The sequence below is a fragment of the Grammomys surdaster genome, unplaced genomic scaffold (genome assembly GCF_004785775.1).
Source record: "Grammomys surdaster isolate TR1022 unplaced genomic scaffold, NIH_TR_1.0 149, whole genome shotgun sequence".
NCBI lineage: Eukaryota > Metazoa > Chordata > Mammalia > Rodentia > Muridae > Grammomys > Grammomys surdaster.
The window spans coordinates 836,917-860,017 of NW_021604607.1; the positions used below are offsets into that span (position 1 = coordinate 836,917).

Sequence of the window (23,101 nt, forward strand, 5' to 3'; positions counted from 1 at the left end):
CCCTTCCCTCCCTCCTTTTCTTTCTCCTCTCTTTCTTTCCCTTCCTTTCCCTCTCTCCCTCCGCCTCCCCCTTTCTTTCACCAAGTCTGTATGTAGCCCAGGCTGGCTGTGAACTCATAGAGATCTGCCCCTGTCTTCTAAGTGCTGGGATGGAAGCTGTGCATCATCAGTGTATAGGGACTGGGAAGACTGGATGGATTGCAAGTATGAGGATTTTAGTTCAACACACAGAAGGAAGCCACCTAAAAAATAAGCTGGACATGGTGGCAGATGTCTTTGGCACTGGGGAGTGCCTAGCCTATTTGGCAAGTTCTAGGCCAGTGAGGGATTATGTCTCAAGACAAAAAAGGTGGCTGGTAACCAAGGAGTGATTCCTGAGGTTGATCTCTATAGTCCCCATACCCTTGTGTTTATATAATTTGCACACCAGCAAGCACACAAAGGTAAGCTTTTAATATTGTTAGAAAAATCTGAGACTGGCAAGATGGCGTATTAGGTAAAGTGGCTTCTGCTAAGCCTGATAACCTGAGCTTGAGTCCTAGAAGCTGCGTGATGGAAGGAGGTTTACCCTCTGCCTCCACATGCATGCCATAGCACTTACGTACCCACACACGAACACACACACTAAGGAAAAAGGAAAAAGAAGCCAATACGTGCATGTATCAAACGACCATTTTATTGTACCATTCTTGGAAAAGACCAGCCAGGCTCAGCCCCGTTGACTTCTTTCCCCTGTGGCAGAAAGGTCTTGTCTTGGCTGATACACAGGTTAAACCCTGAAAATCCCTCCATGTGGGGAAATATATCCATTGACATTTAACACCATAAAGGAGTGCTTAGAAAGTTTGTGTTCTCTTCCCTCTTAAAGATTTAGAGAGTTTTGTGGGTGGCACTTGCCTTTAATTCCAGCACCAGAAGACAGGGGCAGGCATCTCTTGTTTGATGCTATCCTTGTGAGTTCCAGGATAGCCAGGACCTCACAGAGAAACTGTCTCTAAAAAACAAAACAAAACAAAAAACCGCAAACAAAACAAAAAAGGATGTAGAGAACTTGTCTTCCAGATGTGATAGGCTTTGTGGTAAAGCAGCTAAATTGCCCAGAAGGAAAGGTCTGATAAGATTGAAGGTCAGCCTCTATTTGACCCTGTAGTTGACCCTTGACCCTGTTAGTGTTAAGGACTAGGCCTTACCCTGAGGCCCTGATGTATGGAAAAGGAACTTATTAAATTTTCTTGTCTAAATCCAGGTGTTTGGCAAGGCCAGTAATAGCCTGGGAACAGGGCTTTGGGGAAGCTTTTATGGTCCTGAAAACACCCTACCTCCTCTCCCCCACCCCCACCCCAAAGGGCTGTGGTGTTTAATTCGGAAGCTGTTTCATGTACCTGTACAATTGTGTGGTTGTCTGAGTTGTACAGGTACAGCTTCTTAATGGTGACCCAGGAAGTGAGCCTGAGGTGATTGTACTGGTTACTATAGGACCTGAGTTTGAAGGCTGGTCCTTCTAAACGGGGGTGAGGTGGGGGGTGTGGGTTGCAGTATAATAAGATGGTGCTCATATTACAGTTGTAGTCTAAAAGTAATTTTTTTTCCCTATTTGAGTGCCAGGGATGGTAGCCATACTATGCCCATGTTAGGCAAGTGCTGTCTCATTGACTTATGTCCCCAAATGAGTGTATTTGCACATAGACACATTTTTTAGATAGATCTTGTAATTAATCAAGGATGGCCTTAAGAAAAATCATCGAAGCCAGGCAGTGGTGGCGCACGCCTTTGAACACAGCTCTTGGGAGGCAAAGGCAGGTGGATTTCTGAGTTTGAGGCCGGCCTGGTCTACAGAGTGAGTTCCAGGACAGCCAGGGATACACAGAGAAATCCTGTCTCTAAAAAAACCAAAAAGAAAAATCATCCAATTCCTCCTGCTTTTTGTGTGCCGTCGTGCCTGGTTGGCGATGCTATTTTCTGAAGCAATACTACGTCATGATTGGGCCTAAGGCAGTTGACTTGAACTGACTACTCCAGAAATGTTTTGAGTATTCTTGCCGTAGGAGTGTGCTTACTTTAATATTGTAAGGTGCTGAGAAAAACTTTTGAGTGGGCCCAGAGAATATTGCTATTGTTATATTTAGTGCACTTGGGCAAGAGTTGTTGTTAGTGGTCTTTCTATTATGTACAGGGTTCTTGTATGTCTGGTTCTGAGTTCTGTTTCCTTTCTCTGTCTCTTCCTCAGAGACAACCCACAAGAACCGAATCAAGTTTTGTGAAGAGTGAGCCTTTGAAAAAATTTTCATAGGCATGTGTACTCAAGTGTTAGGCACTTGTTAAGAGGGGAGACAGCTTTGGATGTACATAGCTCAGCTGGAACAATTCCAGGCCAAATTTAATGAATTAGATAATATAATTAGCAAGCTAATAATCATGACTTCAGGTCTTGTGGATTCTGATATGTGCTGATATGTAGGTATGACTCATACTGTAAGTCTGTTTTGTGACTGACAGGTTACAATCTGAATTCTGTCATTTTAAGACCAAGAAACAGTTGTTCACTGAGTACCAGTTTGTTAATTGTTAAATAAGCATTGTCTTAGCTTGCTTATGTTACTAGAAAAGTTCCTTGACTTCTTCTGATTTGCCAGAAGCCTCCAAAGAAGACTTAATGACTTCCTTACTGTTTATTTGTGGGTAATTGCCATTGAGGTAAGATAGTCAAATATTAACTGGCATATATATGTTTTTTTTTTTTTTTCCAACAGTTCTTGTGACTTCTCACCAGGTGATTTGGTTTGGGCTAAGATGGAAGGTTACCCCTGGTGGCCTTGCCTGGTTTATAATCATCCCTTTGATGGAACATTCATCCGGAAGAAAGGAAAATCTGTCCGTGTTCATGTACAGTTTTTTGATGACAGTCCAACAAGGGGCTGGGTTAGCAAAAGGATGTTAAAGCAATATACAGGTAAGAAACAGGGATGGGGTAGGGGTAATTCATGGAATTGTGGTGTGTGTGTGTTTTCTTAGCAAATTGCAGGCATAGCAGTTATAAGGTTTCTTACATGCTAAAGAGGCAAGATGTAGCTGGTTTTAGCTACTTTGTTTTGTATGGAAATTTTATTTTTGTCCTTTGACTTGCAGCAATTAAAGCCCAATTTTAAGGAAAATTGGTCTCTTGATAGGGAGCTAGGTAACTGCTATGAAACATGAGAAGTGTAGAGTTAAATAGCTCTGTTTTGAAGTAAATATGTAGGAAATGTAAGCAGGAGAAATAGCATGAGTTAGTGACACTCTCTATTACAGACGCATTATCTCATAGCCTCCAGAGTTGTAGCCTGTGAACACATTTGAGTTGTTTCCCATCAGAACTCTGGTACTTTAATGCTTTTTATAAGCCCAGCTTTATTTGCACAGACACTGACAGTGCTGCATATTTAACCTCACATTAGCCAAGAGCATCCCTTGTCTCTTGTGCTGCATGCAGTATATGCACACTATAATTGCAGGATAGAACACACATTGGGTGTGAACAAGGCCACATCCCTTATTCCCAGACAGCCCAGGCTAGTATGTTGTACTCTGTGGTATGGAACACAACAGGGTCAGTTTCCCAGAACTCTCTCTTCTTAAGAACCATACCTTTTGGTTAGTGTGCTTGTCCTGCAAAAGGTATATTCACTGAAAAACATGAATGGAAAGAGAACCAGGACTTTTATTATACTCTTTACTTACATGCTGTAAGTTAACTTTGGTGAATGATACTGTTACTCATATATAAAATGACCTCTCGTGGCCTCAGATGATAAATGAGTTCTTCAGGATTAAGTTTAACGTTTTAAAACTGCCTGGGCAAAATGTCAGGAAAATGTTTATATTGTCACTGTGTATGTGAAATGTTGTGTCTTGGTCTTTAAAATTCTATCATCTGTTCTTTAAAGTTCCCATTTGTTGGGCTGAGGGTATAGTTTGGTGATAGAGCTCTTGCCCAGAATGTGCACAAGTGCAAGACCTTGTTTTTCCCCTTTCAGTGTAGAGTGCCGCGGTTGGAGGTTGGGGATGGGGAGGTGGGATGTTGGTAGGTGGATTGGGGAGAGAGGACAGGACAGGACAGGACAGACACACTCCCCATGGCTAGCCCTGGCTGTCTTAGATATCGTTAAGTTGACTAGGCTCGTCTCTCTCTTTTTTTTTTTTCTCCTTTTCTTTTTTTCTTTTTTTTTTTTTTTTTTGGTTTTTCGAGACAGGGTTTCTCTTTATAGTCCCGGGCTGTCCTGGAACTCACTCTGTGGACCAGGCTGGCCTTGAACTCAGAAATCCACCTGCCTCTGCCTCCCAAGTGCTGGGATTAAAGGCGTGAGCCACCACCGCCCGGCTCGGCTAGTCTCAAACTCACAAGAGAGTCACTTGCCTCTTCTTACATTCCAGAGTGCTGAGATTAAAGGGGTGAAGCTATTTTTTTACTTTTTGAGACTAAATTGTATAGGCTACCTTGAGCTCACATTGTAGTCTAGGCTGTTTTGACATTTTTTGTTGTCTTGTTTTTGAGTCAGCTTGTTCATGTAGCCCTGGTGGAAGTTGAAATAATGCATGTTTTAATGCATTAGCCAAGAGCATGGATGGAGGGAAAAGCCTCTTTTGTTCAGATTCTGTCTTGTAGTTATTGGGTCAAGTGTTTATGAGGAGTGTGGTGTGCTGTGATGGGTGGGTGCTTTGAAATGCTTGTTGCACGTTGCAGCTTTTGCTCTTTAGAGAGATGAGAAGTTGTACCTTCAATTTGTCTTAGATGGTCCATAAACGTAGTTTCACTGAAATTTAGGTAGTCCTGTTAGTTTTCTTGTACAAAAAGAAGGCCATATAATACTTTTGGATCTGTTTAATTTAGACATTTGGCTTTTTTCTTTTCCAGTCATGGATATATTTGGGCAGAAGAATGTATCAGAGACACTTCTATTTCTAGTCTCTTAGAAAAAAGCTTGTTTTTAATTATTTTTTTAATGTATATGAGTACTCTTACCTGCATGTATGCCTGCTTGCCAGAGGAGGTTCATCAGAACTCATAGAGCTCATTACGTGTGGTTGCTGGGAATTGAACTCAGGACCTCTGGAAGAGCAGTTAGTGCTCTTAACTGCTGAGCCATCTCTCCAGCCCCAAGAAATAGTTTTTACATTAAATTTGTGATACTATGCTTCTGAATAGAAAGAAGTGTTCTCACTTAGGATAATGATGAGAAACGAGTGGTAGGGATTGGTCCCTGGCCATGTACAAGATAGCCATCACTTTACATTCACATGAAATAATTTTTAAATGAAAACGAGTTTTCTTTTAAAGCAGGGGTCTTTGAGATGTTGCCTTTGTATTATTAGGAGAAAAACATTTTTTAAAATGGTAGGTCCCTTGTTAAATTTGTTTTTTGTTGTTTTTTCCTGAGACAGGATTTTATGTAGCCCAGGCTAGACTTTATCTCTTTGTAGCTGAATATGCCTTGAGATCCTGATTCTCCTGTCTCTCCTGAGTGCTAGAGATTATATTTAGTATTACCACTCTTGTTGAACACGGAGCTGGGGCTAGAACCCAGGGCTGATGCATGCTTGGCAGGCACTCTACTGAGTTACATTCCTAGCCTGGTCATTCAGTTGGGACAATTTTAGAAAGAGTTCCTAAACTACACTTGTATCTGCTTTGAGTTTTTTCATACCTCGATCCATGATTCTGAGACATTAGAAGAAAGATGGCCTTAGATGACTAAACGGCAAATTCAAACAAATAAAATTGGGGATTCCAGTGTCATTGCTACCTTTTCCCTGATTAGCTTTTGATCTATGCATATGAAAAAATGGGGCAGTAAAAATGATTGTAACTTCTTGTTCATGTTGTAAATTGGCCAACTCTTCAGCCTGGTTCTTATTTGTAAGTATATTTCTAGGTTCACCTGGTTCTTATTTATATTTCTAGGTTCACCTGGTTCTTATTTATTTGTAAGTATATTTCTAGGTTCACCTGGTTCTTATTTGTAAGTACATTTCTAGGTTCAAAGTCAAAGGAAGCCCAGAAGGGAGGCCATTTCTACAGTTCAAAGTCTGAAATACTCAGAGCAATGCAACGTGCAGACGAGGCCCTAAGTAAAGACAAGGTTAAGAGGCTTGAGCTGGCAGTGTGTGATGAGCCTTCAGAGCCAGAAGAGGAGGAAGAGGCAGAGGTCAGTCATTCCATTCCCTTGGGGGGTGACGGGAGAAAATGATGTGTATGTGATGAAGTAAAAGATAATAAAAAATAATAATTTTATGTGAGTACACCATTTCATTTGTACATGAAGACATCCGTCTTCCCTGGATTGGAAGGAACTATGTTAGCTTATTTAGAATTTCAACAGCCTTATTTATTTATTTATTTATTTATTTATTTATTTATTTATTTATTTATTTATGAGATGATCTTTGTACCTGAAGCTGGCCTCAAGCTCAGAGTCTTGCTTTTCTGCTTTTCAAGTGTTGGAATTACAGGTTGTTACACATGTTGTCTCCCAGTCCAGGGGATTGAACCCAGGGTCTCAAATGTGTCAGACAAATGCTCTTCCTCTTTGCCCACCCACTCCCTTAGGAAAAAAAAGCTATTTTTTTTTTTAATTTGAGACAGGGTATCAGTGAGTTGCTCAGGCCAGCCTAGAACTCTTGCTTCTAAGTAGTTATGACCAGGTTCAGTTTACGTTTAAAGTTAGGCTAAATTGAAATCTCTTTAGGAAAGGACAGTTTCTCAGGGTGTGTGACACTGACTGAAGCATACGGGTAGGACTGCACTGGGCTCATGTGCCACATGCTGGCCTTGAATTCAACAACAAGCAGGGAGGGTAACTAGCGAATCTTCCTGCTACTGCCACCTAAGTGCTGGAGTTAGAGGTGCATGTCAACACTCCTGGTTTATGACTTGCTGAGGACCAAACCTAGGATCAACTGGGCTTCATCTCTGCCCCATACTGGCCTTTAAATACTACAGTGGTCTTTATGCCTCAGCTTCTCGAGTGCTGGGGTTGTAGGCCTGAGTTACATCTGGTTCCACAGATGTAGTTACCAAATTTTGCCTTGTTTTTATTTACTTACTTCATTTATTGGTGGCACCAGAGATTGAACTAAAGGCCTGTTTTATATTTACAAACCCTTTGTCTGGCAGGTGCCTGAGGCTTATTTATCTGATAAGAGTGAAGAGGATAATCAAAATGAGAGTGAAGAAGAAGCACAGGCCAACATTCAGGGGCCTAGGCGAAGCAGCCGGCAAGTCAAAAAGCGAAGGGTCATCTCAGACTCTGAGAGTGACATTGGTGGCTCTGATGTAGAATTCAAGCCAGACAAGCAAGAAGGAAGCAGTGATGAAGCGAGCAGTGGAGTTGGAGACAGCGATAGTGAAGGCCTGGGCACCTTTGGCAAAGGTGCTCCAAAGCGGAAGAGAACAGTGCCTGCTCATGGTGGACTTAAACGGAAAAGTTTGAAGAAGGAAACAGGCCCAGCCAAACAAGCAACTCGCATTCTGTCAGAAACTAAGAGTACCTTGAGTGCTTTCTCAGCCCCTCAGAATTCTGACTCCCAAACCCATGTCAGTGGAGGAGGTAACGACAGCAGTGGACCCACTATTTGGTATCATGAAACTTTAGAATGGCTTAAGCCAGAAAAGAGAAGAGATGAGCACAGGAGACGGCCCGATCACCCTGATTTTAATTCCTCCACACTGTATGTGCCTGAAGATTTCCTCAACTCTTGTACTCCAGGGATGAGGAAGTGGTGGCAGTTCAAGTCTCAGAACTTTGATCTTGTCATCTTTTATAAGGTGGGGAAGTTTTATGAGTTGTATCACATGGATGCTGTTATTGGAGTCAATGAGCTGGGGCTGATATTCATGAAGGGCAACTGGGCCCATTCTGGTTTTCCAGAGATTGCATTTGGCCGATTCTCGGATTCCTTGGTGCAGAAGGGCTATAAGGTAGCACGAGTGGAACAGACTGAGACTCCAGAAATGATGGAGGCACGATGTCGGAAGATGGCACACGTATCTAAGTTTGATAGAGTGGTGAGAAGGGAAATTTGTAGGATCATTACCAAGGGCACACAGACCTATAGTGTACTGGATGGTGATCCCTCTGAGAACTACAGTAGGTATCTTCTTAGCCTCAAAGAGAAGGAAGAAGGTTCTTCTGGTCACACTCGAATATATGGTGTCTGCTTTGTTGACACTTCACTGGGCAAGTTTTTCATAGGCCAGTTTTCGGATGATCGCCACTGTTCCAGATTTAGGACTCTAGTGGCACACTATCCTCCAGTACAGATTTTGTTTGAGAAAGGAAATCTCTCAACAGAAACAAAAACAGTCCTGAAGGGTTCACTGTCATCTTGTCTTCAGGAAGGTCTCATACCAGGTTCCCAATTTTGGGATGCCTCTAAGACTTTGCGAACACTCCTTGAAGGAGGGTATTTTACTGGAACTGAAGACAGTAGTACAGTGCTGCCCCCGGTGCTTAAAGGTATGACCTCGGAGTCAGATTCTGTTGGGTTGACACCAGGAGAGGAGAGGGAATTGGCTCTCTCTGCTCTAGGTGGTTGTGTTTTCTACCTCAAAAAATGCCTGATTGATCAGGAGCTTCTCTCAATGTGTAATTTCGAAGAGTATTTCCCCTTGGATTCTGACTTGGTTAGCACAGTAAAACCTGGTGCTGTCTTTACTAGCACCAGTCAGCGAATGGTGCTAGATGCAGTGACATTAAACAACCTGGAGATATTTCTGAATGGGACAAATGGCTCCACTGAAGGGACTCTGCTAGAGAGGCTGGATACTTGCCATACCCCCTTTGGCAAGCGGCTCTTAAAACAGTGGCTTTGTGCCCCGCTTTGCAGCCCTTCTGCTATCAGTGACCGTTTAGATGCTGTAGAAGATCTGATGGCTGTGCCTGACAAAGTCACCGAAGTTGCAGACCTCCTAAAGAAGCTCCCAGATCTCGAGAGGCTACTGAGTAAGATTCACAATGTTGGGTCTCCCCTAAAAAGCCAGAACCATCCAGACAGTAGGGCTATAATGTATGAAGAAACAACATACAGCAAAAAAAAGATCATTGATTTTCTTTCTGCTCTAGAAGGATTCAAAGTAATGTGTAAAATTACAGGGCTTATGGAGGATGTCGCTGATGGTTTCAAGTCTAAAACCCTTAAGCAGGTTGTTACTCTACAGACAAAAAGTCCTAAAGGTCGTTTTCCTGATCTGACCACAGAACTGAACCGATGGGATACAGCTTTTGACCATGAGAAAGCTCGAAAGACTGGACTCATAACTCCAAAAGCAGGGTTTGACTCCGATTATGACCAAGCACTTGCTGATATAAGAGAGAATGAACAGAGCCTCCTGGAGTACTTAGACAAACAGCGCAGTCGGATTGGCTGCAAGAGCATAGTCTACTGGGGAATTGGAAGGAACCGTTATCAGTTAGAAATTCCAGACAATTTTGCTACCCGTAATCTACCTGAAGAATATGAATTGAAATCTACTAAAAAGGGCTGTAAACGATATTGGACCAAAACGATTGAGAAGAAATTATCTAGTCTTATAAATGCTGAAGAACGAAGGGACGCATCTTTAAAGGACTGCATGCGGCGTCTGTTCTATAACTTTGATAAAAATTACAAGGACTGGCAGTCTGCTGTAGAGTGCATTGCAGTGTTGGGTAAGGCTTTAGTAACCCTTTGTGTCTCAGCTATACATCTCTAAACCTAACTGTGTTTAATATGGGTGTGTGCATCAAACTGACTACATTGCACAAAACAATTTAAGTAACTAAAGCTTAGATTTCAGTTATTCTTCCCTACAGTCTTGGAATAGTTTAGAATTTTATCATTGAGGGAAGATTTATTTTCAGGTTTCTTTTTAAGAATGTTTACTGGTACTAGGTACTTTCCAGATTAAGGAATCTCTAGTCCAAGCTGTCTTTGAACTGGCAATTCTCCTGCCTCTGATCGCCAAGTACTAGGATTACTTAAGAGGACCAGGCCACTATTTCCTAGCTTTTGGAGTTTTGTGCATGCTGGGCTGTTTAAACACTGCCACTGAGCCAAATTAAATTCTTTTATAATTGAAGGGTGTTTTGTTTTATTTTTAAGCAGAGAGAAGAGTAAATTTGGTTTTATTTTTTGTAGGTCTTCCTTTTGTATTTAAGTCAAATTTGCATGGAAATAATTGTGGGGGGCGCTAAAGACTAAGGCTGAATCTAGGCTTTATGTGAGCCCTTTGTCTTAATTAGTGCACTTATCATTTGGTTATGTTTAAATATCTGGAGCCATTTGGGCATCAGCTTTGTTGGTGCGGGGGAATGAACAGTGTTGGGGATAAATGTAGTGCTTCAAGCAGAGGCTGTACCGTGCAGCTAATGCCCTGGATTACCACTCGGAGGTCTGTATTAGAGCTCTGTCAGTGAGCAGGTGCGCTACAGTAGCAGAAGCACAGGTGTTCTAATCTGGCTCCCTAGCTCCTTGTACTGTCATTGTCAACTTATCCCCACTGCCCTAGCTGCGAAGTCGATCAGATGAACTACTTTGAAAAGTTACAGTGAAGACATGGAAAACAGCAAGGCCAATAAACTTGTTTTCAGTAACAGCATTTTGTTATCCTGAGACAGGATCTGTTTGACCGTGTGGCCTTAGCTAGCCCGGAGCTCACACAGATGCTTGCCTTGGCTTCTTTGCTGGGATTAAAGTGTGCTAGCACCAGCAGCAGTTTAAGATAAAACAGAATATGTTGCTTTTACTGAGAAGTACAATACTTTATTTTGTGTGTTGGGAGGTTGGGCATGCAGTAGTTCTTACAGAAGTCTTTCCAACATATGGATCCTAGGGTTAAGCTTGGGTCACTGGGCTTACTGGCAAGCACCTTTGGTCTGCTGGTCAGTTTTTTAAGACATATAGAAGCAGGCACAGGTGCTGTGTGTAGTGGGTATAATAAGTTTACCCAACAAGAAATTAACAAAATGATGAAGTCTTACTTGTATCCTCTTTTGACAGATGTTCTACTGTGCCTGGCTAACTATAGTCAAGGAGGAGATGGTCCTATGTGTCGCCCAGTAATTCTGTTACCAGGAGAAGATACACATCCCTTCTTAGAGCTTAAAGGCTCAAGACATCCCTGCATTACAAAGACTTTTTTTGGAGACAATTTTATCCCTAATGACATTCTAATAGGCTGTGAAGAAGAAGCAGAGGAAAATGGCAAAGCCTATTGTGTGCTTGTGACTGGACCGAATATGGGGGGCAAATCTACACTCATAAGACAGGTAATTTATTCTTCATGTTCTATTAATTAGAAAGTAATTGTAAGATGAAGGGCAAATGCTATATAATCTAGTCTACTTGCCCAGAGAGCAAAGTCACATGAGAGAAGCAAAAGGAGAATCTCCTTGTATAATTAAAATTTTGTTTCATCGGCTAGATGGCTCTTAGCTAATGTTAAGGAAAACTGATTATTATCATGTTGGATTCTCAAGACCAACAAAGGAGGGTGTGGAGGTTTTAGAATAAATTTACAGACATTATATAACAAAATAATAGTACTCATTTATTTTGGTGCCAGGGAGCCCTGGCCATTTTTTATGTGAACATACTCTTACTGCTTAGGTCCTCCCCTAGCACTGCTGTTAGAATGAAGACTTGTTGATGCTCTCTGATGTGGTGAAACAAGGCGCCATTTTGACATAAACTTAGTCATATTGTTTAATGTAGTTTGCTAACAAAATTGGCCATATTGTATTTATTTTTCAACTTTAAAACAAGTATAGGGGTTATGTGAGATAAATTTGCTGAATCCAGGATTTGTTCCAGACATTTGTAGTAGTTACAGTCCAGAAAGGCTTTACTTGTATGGGTTCTTGAATCACATGTGTATATTGTGTACAGATAGGTTTTTTTTTTTGGTTTGGTTTTTCGAGACAGGGTTTCTCTGTGTAGCCCTGGCTGTCCTGGAACTCACTCTGTAGACCAGGCTAGCCTCAAACTCTCGAACTCAGAAATCCTCCTGCCTCTGCCTCCCATGTGCTGGGATTAAAGGCGTGCACCATCACCGCCCGGCCAGATAGGTTTTTAAATACCAATAATACCTTTCCTCCTGTCTTGACAGGCTGGTCTGTTAGCTGTAATGGCACAGATGGGTTGTTACGTACCTGCTGAGAAGTGTAGGCTCACACCAGTTGACAGAGTGTTTACTAGACTTGGTGCCTCAGATAGAATAATGTCAGGTGAGTTGCTTTTTCCTCTACACCTAAGGCTTTTCCAATTCAGTTGGGAAGGATAAAAATAATCTGCCTTTTGCTTTAAACTTGGTGTTATCACAGCATACATGTTTTGTAGTTTAATTCTTGCTCATCATATTCAAATATACATAATCTGTTAATTCAGTTCTGTTTCTTTTTATAGGGGAAAGTACATTTTTTGTTGAGTTGAGTGAAACTGCTAGGATACTTAGGCACGCAACAACACATTCTTTGGTACTTGTGGATGAATTAGGTAAGACAGTTTTTGAATTTGTCTGAATGCCATTAAGAGTAGAAAACCCATGTCCCCAATAGCTAGGTACTAAGACTGTTTTCCCCTCTCTGGCTGTCCTGAGATTTCCTGTAGGCAAGAGATTTCCCTCCCCTTCCCATATGCTCATCCGTCAAGAGCATGCATGGGAGGAGTACCATGGGAGGGAGACACTTGATCTCCTGCCCTTTCTTTTTTTCCTCCCTTTTGGTTTTGAGACATGGTTTCTCTCCATAGCCCTAGCTGTTCTGGAGCTCACTATGTGTTTGAACTCAGAACTTCCTCTGTGCTGTGATCAAGGCAGTGCTCTAACACTGCCTGGCTGGATCCATAAAACTTCTCTACTTTTTTTTTTTTTTTTTGATGTAGGAGCATGTTGGAGGTCAGTATCCATCAGGTTCCTGCTTATTTTTCATTTTTGACAGGGTCTCACTAAGTTGCCCAGGTTGACCTGAGATAGCTGAGTCATCAAGCCTGTGAGAACTTTGAGTTTTTTATTTTTAACCTGTTAAAGCTGGGGACCCTGTTGCATGGTGCCATGAGTTACTGGAGGATAGGTATTCCCTCTTTTCATTCTGTCCTTCCCTCTGTACTTGAATGTTAATGTAATGTTAATTTCACTTCCACAGGAAGAGGTACTGCAACTTTTGATGGGACAGCAATAGCCAATGCTGTTGTTAAAGAACTTGCTGAAACCATAAAGTGTCGCACACTGTTTTCTACACACTATCATTCATTAGTAGAAGACTGTTCTAAAAATGTTTGTGTGCGCCTAGGACATATGGTATGTGGAATAAACCAGACATGTTTTTTTCTATTGGGAGAAACTAAACAGTAGAATTGTGTTAAATGAACTCAATTCTTTCTTGAAGGCATGCATGGTAGAAAATGAATGTGAGGATCCCAGCCAGGAGACTATTACTTTCCTCTATAAATTCATTAAGGGAGCTTGTCCTAAGAGCTATGGCTTTAATGCAGCAAGGCTTGCTAATCTTCCGGAGGAGGTTATTCAGAAGGGACACAGAAAAGCAAGAGAATTTGAGAGGATGAATCGGTCATTACAACTATTTCGGTAATTATATCAGTATAATCTTCCTATAGCTGCCTTGGAAGACTGGTACAGAGACAATGAAATAATTTTTCTTTTTTCTTTTTTTTTAAAGGGAAGTCTGTCTGGCTAGTGAAAGGCCAACTATAAACAGTGAAGCTATCCATAGGTTGCTGGCTTTGATAAACGAATTGTAGAACTTTGGAAGCTGAGTTGACTTTTGAAAAAGGTGTTGAATTCAGACAACATTATGATCTAATAAACTTTATTTTTTAAAAATGACCATTTTTTCCATTTTCTTTCTAGGAAATTAAACCCTTTTAATTCTTATCTACCTTCTACATAATGGTTATTGAATACTCCACAATATATTAAGTCTAGATGTTATGGTACATGCATACACTTTCAGGCTGTTTATACCCACTGTCACCAATACACATAAATGGGGGGGGGTGCTATGAAACTGTATAGAGCTGTATATATACTGGTCTCAGCTTAATGCAGGAAATTGCTGTAATTTCCAGCTGTTTTGTCTAAACTGTTCAAATAAAAACTATGAACAGAGTTCATACAGGACTGTTTTGAAGAGACTTTCTAAAGTGTACTTTAAAACATAGTAGTTTTTACCTTTCACAAAACTGAGATACAAGAATACTTTTGTTTTACAGTGCATCCCTTCCTAGGAAGTCTCATTAAAACACTCACTTTTTTCTAGGGGTGATTTTTGAATGCTGCACAGGAAAGGGAAGGAAATAATAGTCTTAACTTTTCTTAAAGGATACCAGAAACATTGCTGGATATAATTTAAGATTAGTGTTTTTCTCTTTCATAGAAAGAACGTACATACTGGGACATGAGTACAGTTACAGCAAGTCTAGGTGTGCTAACAAAACAGGGCACATTCAAGTACAATAAGATTTGCTTGAAATTAAAAACAAACTACATGAGATTAAAGCATTAAAATCATATTCTCAATCTGAATACATGTTAAAAAAAATCAATGCAGAAGTGCTAGCTCACATTTTTACCATATTACAAAAAGCAATTGGTACCCATGTCCATAAAGGCAGCAACAAAGCTGCTTGTCTGTTGAAGATTACTACTGCAAATCAGACTGCATTCAATGCTAGTTGTAAAAACACCAGCTTTTTCAGAAGTTGGTATCTGTACAAAATTGCAGCTTATTTCTTTACTTCTGTCCCTTCGAAAGTCTTTACACAGTAATGCTAAAATACCCAGCTTTGAGATCCTGAGTCATTATATTGCCACTTTCTTTTTGGTAGCTTGAGCTTCATAGTGTCAACTGACCTTGTATATCCATTTTTTTCAGTACAGTCTGTTTCTGTAGCATGGGCAAGTATTTTATCTTCCAAAAGATGTTATGTTAGAATGGCAGGACTTTTTCTTTAGGGAAGGAATTCAATTGTGCTGCAATGTATTAGATTCTATAGGTGGAGCAGAGTCATATAATGTGTCTGTATCGTGTGTAGGCTCACCAGCTAATGTACAAGGGTTGGACAGTGTTCCAGCACCACAGTCACAGAAAAACCTAAAGCAAAATGAAAATCCAAGAATTAGCAAAGTGAAGGGAAGTAACTGGGTAACATAGTGCTATGTATACTACTACGTACCTATCATGTCTAATGAACTCTACATCATGTCCCTGATGGCACTTCTTAATGCAGTTCACACATATGGCATTTCGATCTGTGGTGTTACAAGTATGACATCTAAAAAAAGCAAAATCTTGTATTATTGAACTTGTCAGGAATTCACAACACTGCATTTCATTACTTTTTTTTTTTTTTTTTTTTTGGTTTGGTTTTTTTTTTGTTGGCTGTGAAAGGGAACTATAGTACTGTATCTTCTCAGGAAAACCTGGGTTGTAAATACAGGCAGCCATGCTTTAGTCCCAGCACTTGAGAAGGAGAGGCAGGTGGATTTCTCTGAGTTCAAGGCCAGCCTGGTCTATTTATATAGCAAGTTACAGGACTACATAGGAGGACCTTGTCTCAAAAATAAATAGTTCCTATCATTTTGGGGGTGAGAAGAGTCAGAACTAAAGGGCTTGAAATAGATATTAAAGTTTGTAATCAGGCTGGGTGGTGGTGGCGCACGCCTTTAATCACACCACTTGGGAGGCAGAGGCAGGTGGATTTCTGAGTTCGAGGCCAGCCTGGTCTGCAGAGTGAGTTCCAGGACAGCCAGGGCTACACAGAGAAACCCTGTCTTGAAAAACCAAAAAACAACAAAAAAATTGTAATCAGTTTACATCCCCCCCAACCCCTGGTATCTGATTCTAGAGCTCAGTGCAGATAATAGAACCAAAGATGTTATTACACAGTGGCAATTTAAAGGAATCACTAACTTCCACTTTTCTATATTCAACTTAGTAATTCAGAAATATACCTGTAGAAGTCATGCATGGGATAGCTGGTATAACTTGATATTTTATATAAACATTGTCCTCTACTAACAGCCTTTTCTATGGCATCTTGATTGTTCATTATTTTGTTATCTGTAAAAACAAAAAAGTATTTTCAATAGCTAGCCGAGGATACAATTATATGTAAGAATAGAAATAGGTTTTCCTTGTATAAAATATTCCAACTCCTAGAACAAGCTTAAGCCAGACTCAACACTGGTCATTTAAAACTGCTAAGTTGGAAACTGACAGAAGGAATCAACCATGCTTTGTGGTCACTAAAGAACTTAAAAAGAGCAACATACCTTTCATTGTCACATTAACACCAGATGCTAAAAATAAGCCTCCGAAGCGGTTGTTAAAGATCTGATTGCCTTCTAGTGTTGCAGTCGCATGGTTTGTGATTTCAATTCCTGAAGTAAGATTTACAAACAAGCGGATGCACGTCACTTTATACTGTTCTCAGACTCTCCAAGCTGGGAAGCGGGTAAGCGGGGCTTTTACATATGTTGGCTAACTAAAGAACAAACTGCAAGGATTTTAAACACCGACAATATTCAGTTTTGACTGCTGACAACTATACAGTCAGACAGGACAAGTAAACTAGGGGAATTTTTAAAAACTTACTGGAAAGTGCAACAGATGGAAGGAGACTGGAATAAAGGATAAAAGCTAAGTATAAAGAAGTAAGCTGAAATAGTATAATTCTAAATGGTTATTTGAAATAATGAAAGTAATTCTTGTTTTTTCCTTTTAACATTTAGAAGTTGTCAGAGGACTCATCTGTATTTCCATCTAACCACAAACAACTTCTAGTTCATGTTCAAACATTAGGAGTAGTTCTTTAAAAAGTTGGCATAGAGTAGATTTCAAATAGGTTTTCTAATAACCAAATAACTTATATCCTCTCTTCAAAACGAACCTTTATAGTTATAGGTTGTAAAACAAGCCACAGATAAAGAAAATACAAACCTGCAGCAAATCCGTCAAATATTCTGTTTTTTCTTAAGACTGGATGACTATTAGTGCTGATAAGAACACCTGCTTGAGCGTTCCTGAAAATATCATTTTCTTCAAGGAGACCTACAATTAAAATACTTAGATTAAAGCTAGTATATATAGCAGATATTGTTGAACCAGGGTCTCATTATGTAGCTAGTCTGGCCTGAGTGCTGATAATCTCTTGGTTACAGGATGCACTGCCATGCCTAGTGCATGCAGTGAGCTCTGCTAGCCCCTTTTATTTAGCTTCCTGTTTCTCACTGCATTATACATTGGTCCTTTAGTTCAAAAGGTTTTAGTAATTTGCAGAACTATGACCATTTTCCTTATTTCTGTCTCCTTTCATCTGATACTCTTATATTCAGTTTTTGAGGGTTTTAAAAATCAATTTGTATCTGAAGTCTTAAAAGTATATTCTAGTTTATAGACAACCTGTTTTTAGGTGCTCAAGTATTGGCTCAGTGGTTAGAGCACTGGCTGCTTTTCCAGGGGTCTTGGGTTTGATTCCCAGCACTACTTGGTGGCTTATAACCACATTTCATTCCAGTTTTAGGGAATCCAAAGCTGTCTTCTCACCTCTGTAGGTATTAGGCATGCAAAGTATTACACAGACTTTAATAATAATAATAATAACTCTAATGAATAAAACCACCACTGCCTGTTTTTAATACCATAAACATTTTACACGGGTGTAGACATTTCAGTAAACATCTGACCTCCGGCAATTCTGGGCATTGCTCGCTGCAATGCTCTCTCATTCTCTTGCATGGTTAGAAACAATAGACAACTGAGCCCCAGCCCCAACACAGTCCCATCTATTTATTTTCCATGCATGTTTGTGCACCACGGGCAAGCCAGAGTCCAAAAGAGGGCATTAAAATTCCCTGGGACTGGAGTTAGGTAAGATTGTAAGCTACTATATAGATGCTAGGACTTGAACTCAGGTCCTCTGCACGAACAGATTAGTACCACTGAACTATTTCTCCTGCTCCATCCTCTTCCCTTTTAGGCATTCAACCATTTCCTTGTAACTATAAATAACTTCTTGCCTACCTTATACCAAGTCCCTGCTTCTAGCCAGCTTCTTGTCTTCCTCATTCTCATGCACACATGAATTCAGGTGTGCATGTGTGGAGGTCTCTAGCTGCTTCGTGAGACATGGGGACTAAATTCAGGTCCTCAGGCCTGTGCACAAGTACCTCTATGTAGCTCATGGCCCTCTAATGTGATTAAGACAGTTAAAACCCCTGACCACACATAGAGAACCTTACCCAGCTTCAGCTTGGTTAGCTTCTTACACACTCTAAACCATTTTCAGTTTCCTTCAGATTCTATTAACAATGTGCCACTCCATTTAATTGTAGATTTTATGGATGTCACACTGTTTTATTCACTGTGTTTAGTTATCGCTACCATAGTGTTTGGTACAGAGATGGTCCATCAGCCATTAAAAAAATAAATAATAGGCAAACCATTATACTTGGGAAGCCCTCTACCAGTTGACTATCTAGAGTCATATCCCAAGTTATTTTATTGTAGACACCTCAATATCCTGCAATGAAAACCAAACCCTCTGTACTTTGTCTTGGAGTGGTGGAGGAAGGGGAGCAGTCTCACACTGAGCCCAGATTGGCTTTAGACCCATGCCCCTTCTCCAACTTCAAACTTCCAGGTACTGACATTAGGTGTGAGCCTCTACACTTGAGTTATCCTCACTATTTTGTAAAGACTATGAGCTATGTTACTTAGCTTTTGAATTGTTAAAAATCTAACCTCCTTGAGAGTTTCCATCACTGATTGGATCATCACTGTTCTGATGTAGAAAATTATTTCAAGTATTGCTAACTCTTCATGTGTGATAATACAGTCTTGGGTGGGTGACACAGTAGCAGCAGTGCTTTATTCTCAGCACTGTCTCCCAATCTATGAAAGATAATCACTGTGGGCTAATGCCTCAAGGCAGACTGGGTGGGCTTTATGGACCAGGATCAAGTTGGCTATGTTTAGTTCTCTAACAGTTACAGAATCAATACTTGTTTGCTACAGAGTTGCATGTGTTTAAACTTGACTTAAATGTTAATTAGAATAGTAAAAGTCTTACCAGAGTAAGGTCTACCTTCAAAGTGCTTTCCTGACAACTGGCAGAGTTAAGGTGGTTACAGAAGATGGAAACAATAAAAATATTCATTTGTCTGATTCTAGGCACTCGTTTCCTCTAAACTATCTAAGGATGCAATATGGAGAAAGTTTCATTCATTTGTAAATTTTAGTTGGTGATGTCACTGATCACTAAAGACATAGAGGAGCAACACAAAACTAGATTTTTCACTAGTGCAAAATTAACGATACCTCGACCCCCATTAAATATACAGATGCCACCATCTCTTCCATCATGGATTTTATTTCTTCTTAGCGTAGGATTACTATCTGTTTTAATCCAGACTCCAGCCATTGCATTGTCAAATATTTCATTGTCTTCTATACAGCCTAGACCTATAAATGTAAAATTCAGGTACATTATTTAGAAGACATATTCCTAAAGTTTATTAACACAGAAAAAAATTGGTGTGTTAAACATACCAGAATTATAAACTAGAATTCCACCGTTCTGTCCTCCCCAAATTTTGTTGCGTCTAATTTTGGGGTTGCTTCCAGTCCTATGGGTGAGAAAGAAATCAATACCATTTCAATCATTCCCATTTGTATATCATCTTTTACAACAACAAGCCACACTCATCATGGAAGAATTACATAGGGCCAGTGAGATGGCTCAGCACTTGACAACATGGCTGAAGACCTGAACTCACATGATAGAAGGAGAACTGAGTTGAAAGCTGTTCTCTGAACTTGACATCTGTATCTTTGTACACATACCTGCCCACATGCATATACAAAACAAAAACTCTTAATCCTGTTTTTCTCATAGAACCACACTTTGTATCATTTTGCTATAGATTATGTATAGAGCCTCCATAGCTAAGTTAAACAACTTTATATCTCTTCTCATATAGGAAGTTAAACGTTGAATCTATAATCATTAAGACTCTGAGGGCCGGGCAGTGGTGGCGCACGCCTTTAATCATACCACTTGGGAGACAGAGGCAGGTGGACTTCTGAGTTCGAGGCCAGCCTGGTCTACAGAGTGAGTTCCAGGACAGCCAGAACTACACAGAGAAACCCTGTCTTGAAAAACAAAAACAAAAAAAAGACTCTCAGGATTCCTGGGCCAGGTTTGGTGAGTGCTATATCCCTTTTATCTCAGAATCTGGGATACAGATCTCTGGATTTGAAATCAGTATGGTCTAAATAGAGATCCTGACTCAAAGAACAAAAGTCAAAAACCCCTCTCCCCTAAAACTTAGAATTCCATAAAATATTTAAGAGTAGATATAGTCATTCATGCTATAGACGTGGTACTAGGGCACATTTTTAATTCTAGCATTGGAACTGTGGAAGCGGAGTCTAAGTCAGATCTCTGTGAGTTCCAAGCCAGCCTGGGCTACATAAGTAACTTAAAAAGTTTGTTTACTAACTACAGCATAAGAACAGAAGTTTCCATTTTAAAGAATGCCAATGACGCCGGGCAGTGGTGGCGCATGCCTTTAATCCCAGCACTTGGGAGGCAGAGGCAGGCGGATTTCTAAGTTCGAGGCTAGCCTGGTCTACAGAGTGAGTTCCAGGACAGCCAGGGCTACACAGAGAAACCCTGTCTCGAAAAACAAACAAACAAACAAACAAACAAAAAAAGAATGCCAATGACATGGAATAGGGTAAGGGTAGGTAGCCACTGAACAACTACTCTGGACCACACAAGAGTGAACTGAGCTCTTCTGGGATGTATCATTAACTCTTGAATAAGAACAGCTACCCGTGCAAAGAGAAATGAATACACAAAACAGACTGATTGCCCATTAAATTCACAATTTTTATAGTCTGCATACTCGTAAGTCTTTCCCAAAAGAAAGCCAAGTAAGAAAGCATTTACCTTATCTGAACCCCTGAATACATATGATTGTAGATGTCATTATCTTCTAGAACACCATGTCCATTGTCATAGAAATAAACACCAACCTAAATTTGAGGGGAAAGAAAAGAACTCTTTCATGTCATACTTTTTTTTTTTTTTAAATCATTAGTGATCCAAAGAAGACTAAGTAAGCAATCTTGCCTGCTTGCCACTGTGTATCCGGTTTCTTCTTAGAACTGGCGTGCTGCCAGTTGTCACCCAGACGCCAGCCAGAGTGTTGCTGTAAACTTCATTCTCTTCTATTACGCCTTGTCCCTTTTCATGCTGAATACAAGTTAAAACTGGTTACTGTACATGTTGTCCTAGCAAAAAGTCTTTATGTATACTCCTTCCTCAAACAGTTCTGCCAGCAGCTATAATGTTTTTTTTTTCCTTAGCTAGGTAACGAAATGATGATAACTTTCTTCTTTTCTAGCGTTGGTACTGAACCTAGGACTGTGAATTAGGAATATGCTCAACTATTAAGCATATTCCTTCCAACATTGTCTTCTCTCCTGGTCTCCAAATGCTCAGCTATTCTGCAGGCCTTTCCCTGCTCTCTACTAAGGTTGTCAGGCTTGTGCACCAAGTGCCTTTACTGGCTGCATCATCATACGGGCCCCAAACTGCCCTTCCTCTTTAAGACAGTGTAGTCGGAGCAAGTTGGAACAAATTAGGTAGACCAGGCTGATCTCAGAGACCTGTCTGCCTCTGTCTTCTGAGTACTGGAACTGAAGACATGCACCGCCATACCCAGGCCAATTTTTAGTTTCCTTAGTTCTTTCATTTTTTTAGACAGGCTGACCTTCAACTTCTGACCCTCCTAACTCTTTTTAAACTGGGGTCACACACAGTCATAACATTTTTTTTAAGGTAGCGTTTACTTGAGTTTAATCTTCTAAAGTTTTAAAATTACCCATTGTATAGTTCTGTACTTTAAATACATCACACTAAGAGGAGAAGCATTTTTTTTAAAGCTAAGGAACACTTCTTTTTTTTTTTTTTTTAAAGATTTACTTTATTATTTCTGAGTACACTGTCACTGTCTTCAGACACACCAGAAGAGGGCATCAGATCCCATTACAGATGGCGGTAAGCCACCATGTGGTTGCTGGGATTTGAACTCAGGACCTTTGGAAGAACAGTCAGTACTCTTAACCACTGAGGCATCTCTCCAGCCCAGGAACACTTCTTAAATGTGTAAACATATTAAAAATGTTTCATTTAGCAAAGTTATTAAAATTATTGTTGCAAAACCACTCCAAAATAATAAAGACTCAACGATATCAGAATTTTTTTTACCACGTTCAGAAAAAAAATTAAGATTGAGGTTGCTGTTTCATTTTAAGGTTCTCTCTTTTGGGGGTGGCAGTGGTGGTTATAGTTTATACATTGCTTTTATAGCATTTCAGATTCACAAAGTAGTCACACTGATAAAATTCCAGTGACAACACAAAGCAGATACCACGTCCAGTAAGTAAGCCTTTGGGTAGCTGAGATGGCTGAGCCTGTGCAGGCTTGGCTCTGAGCTTCAGGATTTGACTGTGATGCCTGAGACCCACATGGTAGAAGGAAAGAACTGATTCTCAGAAGTTTTCTGACCTCCACGATGAGAAGTGATGTGCATTGCCCTACCCACAAACACACACATTTAAAGAGGCTCTATCTCTTATGCCCCAAAGTACTCAGCTACTTTACATATCAGAACTAGAAATTATTGTGTATTCAAAGGAAGACTAAGACTAGTATTTAGTCTACACACTAATTCACAATCCAGAAGTTTATAATATAATCTTGTCATGTGTTTCTCTGTTTTCTCAAGTCAAGCTCACTATGTAGCCAGGCTAGCTAGCCTCAACTCTGTTTTTCTCCCTGTGGTAATTTATCCCTGCTCACTGCAGGGACCCTCCCTAGTACATCCACAGCTACCTCATCTTTTTTTTAAAGCGGGTTCTGGAGTCATGCTTGTATGGCAAGCGCACTGCCAATGAAGCCACCATGCAGCCCCAGACCTATGCTGGAATCATGGGCCTTCCTATCTAGTTACCCTACCTTTTTTTTTTTTTTTTTATAACACAAGAGTTGGGAGTTTAAT

At 40.3% G+C, this 23,101-nt stretch overlaps 2 protein-coding genes across 3 annotated transcripts in view; one reads left to right on the forward strand and one right to left on the reverse strand.

Moving 5' to 3' along the window:
- Positions 1-2,756: 2,756 nt before the first annotated feature.
- Positions 2,757-13,856, forward strand: Msh6 (mutS homolog 6). The gene is made up of 9 exons (XM_028765129.1): positions 2,757-2,950; positions 6,013-6,182; positions 7,151-9,683; positions 11,014-11,282; positions 12,122-12,239; positions 12,418-12,507; positions 13,155-13,309; positions 13,398-13,597; positions 13,689-13,856. The coding sequence occupies exons 1-9, from the start codon at positions 2,791-2,793 to the stop codon at positions 13,768-13,770; spliced, it is 3,777 nt and encodes a 1,258-aa protein (XP_028620962.1). The 5' UTR covers positions 2,757-2,790; the 3' UTR covers positions 13,771-13,856.
- Positions 13,822-23,101, reverse strand: part of Fbxo11 (F-box protein 11) — a 75,007-nt gene continuing 65,727 nt past the window's right edge. For both annotated transcript variants that reach the window (XM_028765131.1, XM_028765130.1), the window contains exons 15-23: positions 21,169-21,291; positions 20,986-21,071; positions 19,581-19,657; positions 19,350-19,493; positions 16,971-17,081; positions 16,304-16,411; positions 15,983-16,091; positions 15,205-15,303; positions 13,822-15,122 (exon numbers count right to left, since the gene is read on the reverse strand). In XM_028765131.1, the coding sequence (XP_028620964.1) occupies positions 14,993-15,122; positions 15,205-15,303; positions 15,983-16,091; positions 16,304-16,411; positions 16,971-17,081; positions 19,350-19,493; positions 19,581-19,657; positions 20,986-21,071; positions 21,169-21,291 (987 nt within the window). In that variant the 3' untranslated portion in view covers positions 13,822-14,992. The remainder of the gene's footprint in view (positions 15,123-15,204; positions 15,304-15,982; positions 16,092-16,303; positions 16,412-16,970; positions 17,082-19,349; positions 19,494-19,580; positions 19,658-20,985; positions 21,072-21,168; positions 21,292-23,101) is intronic.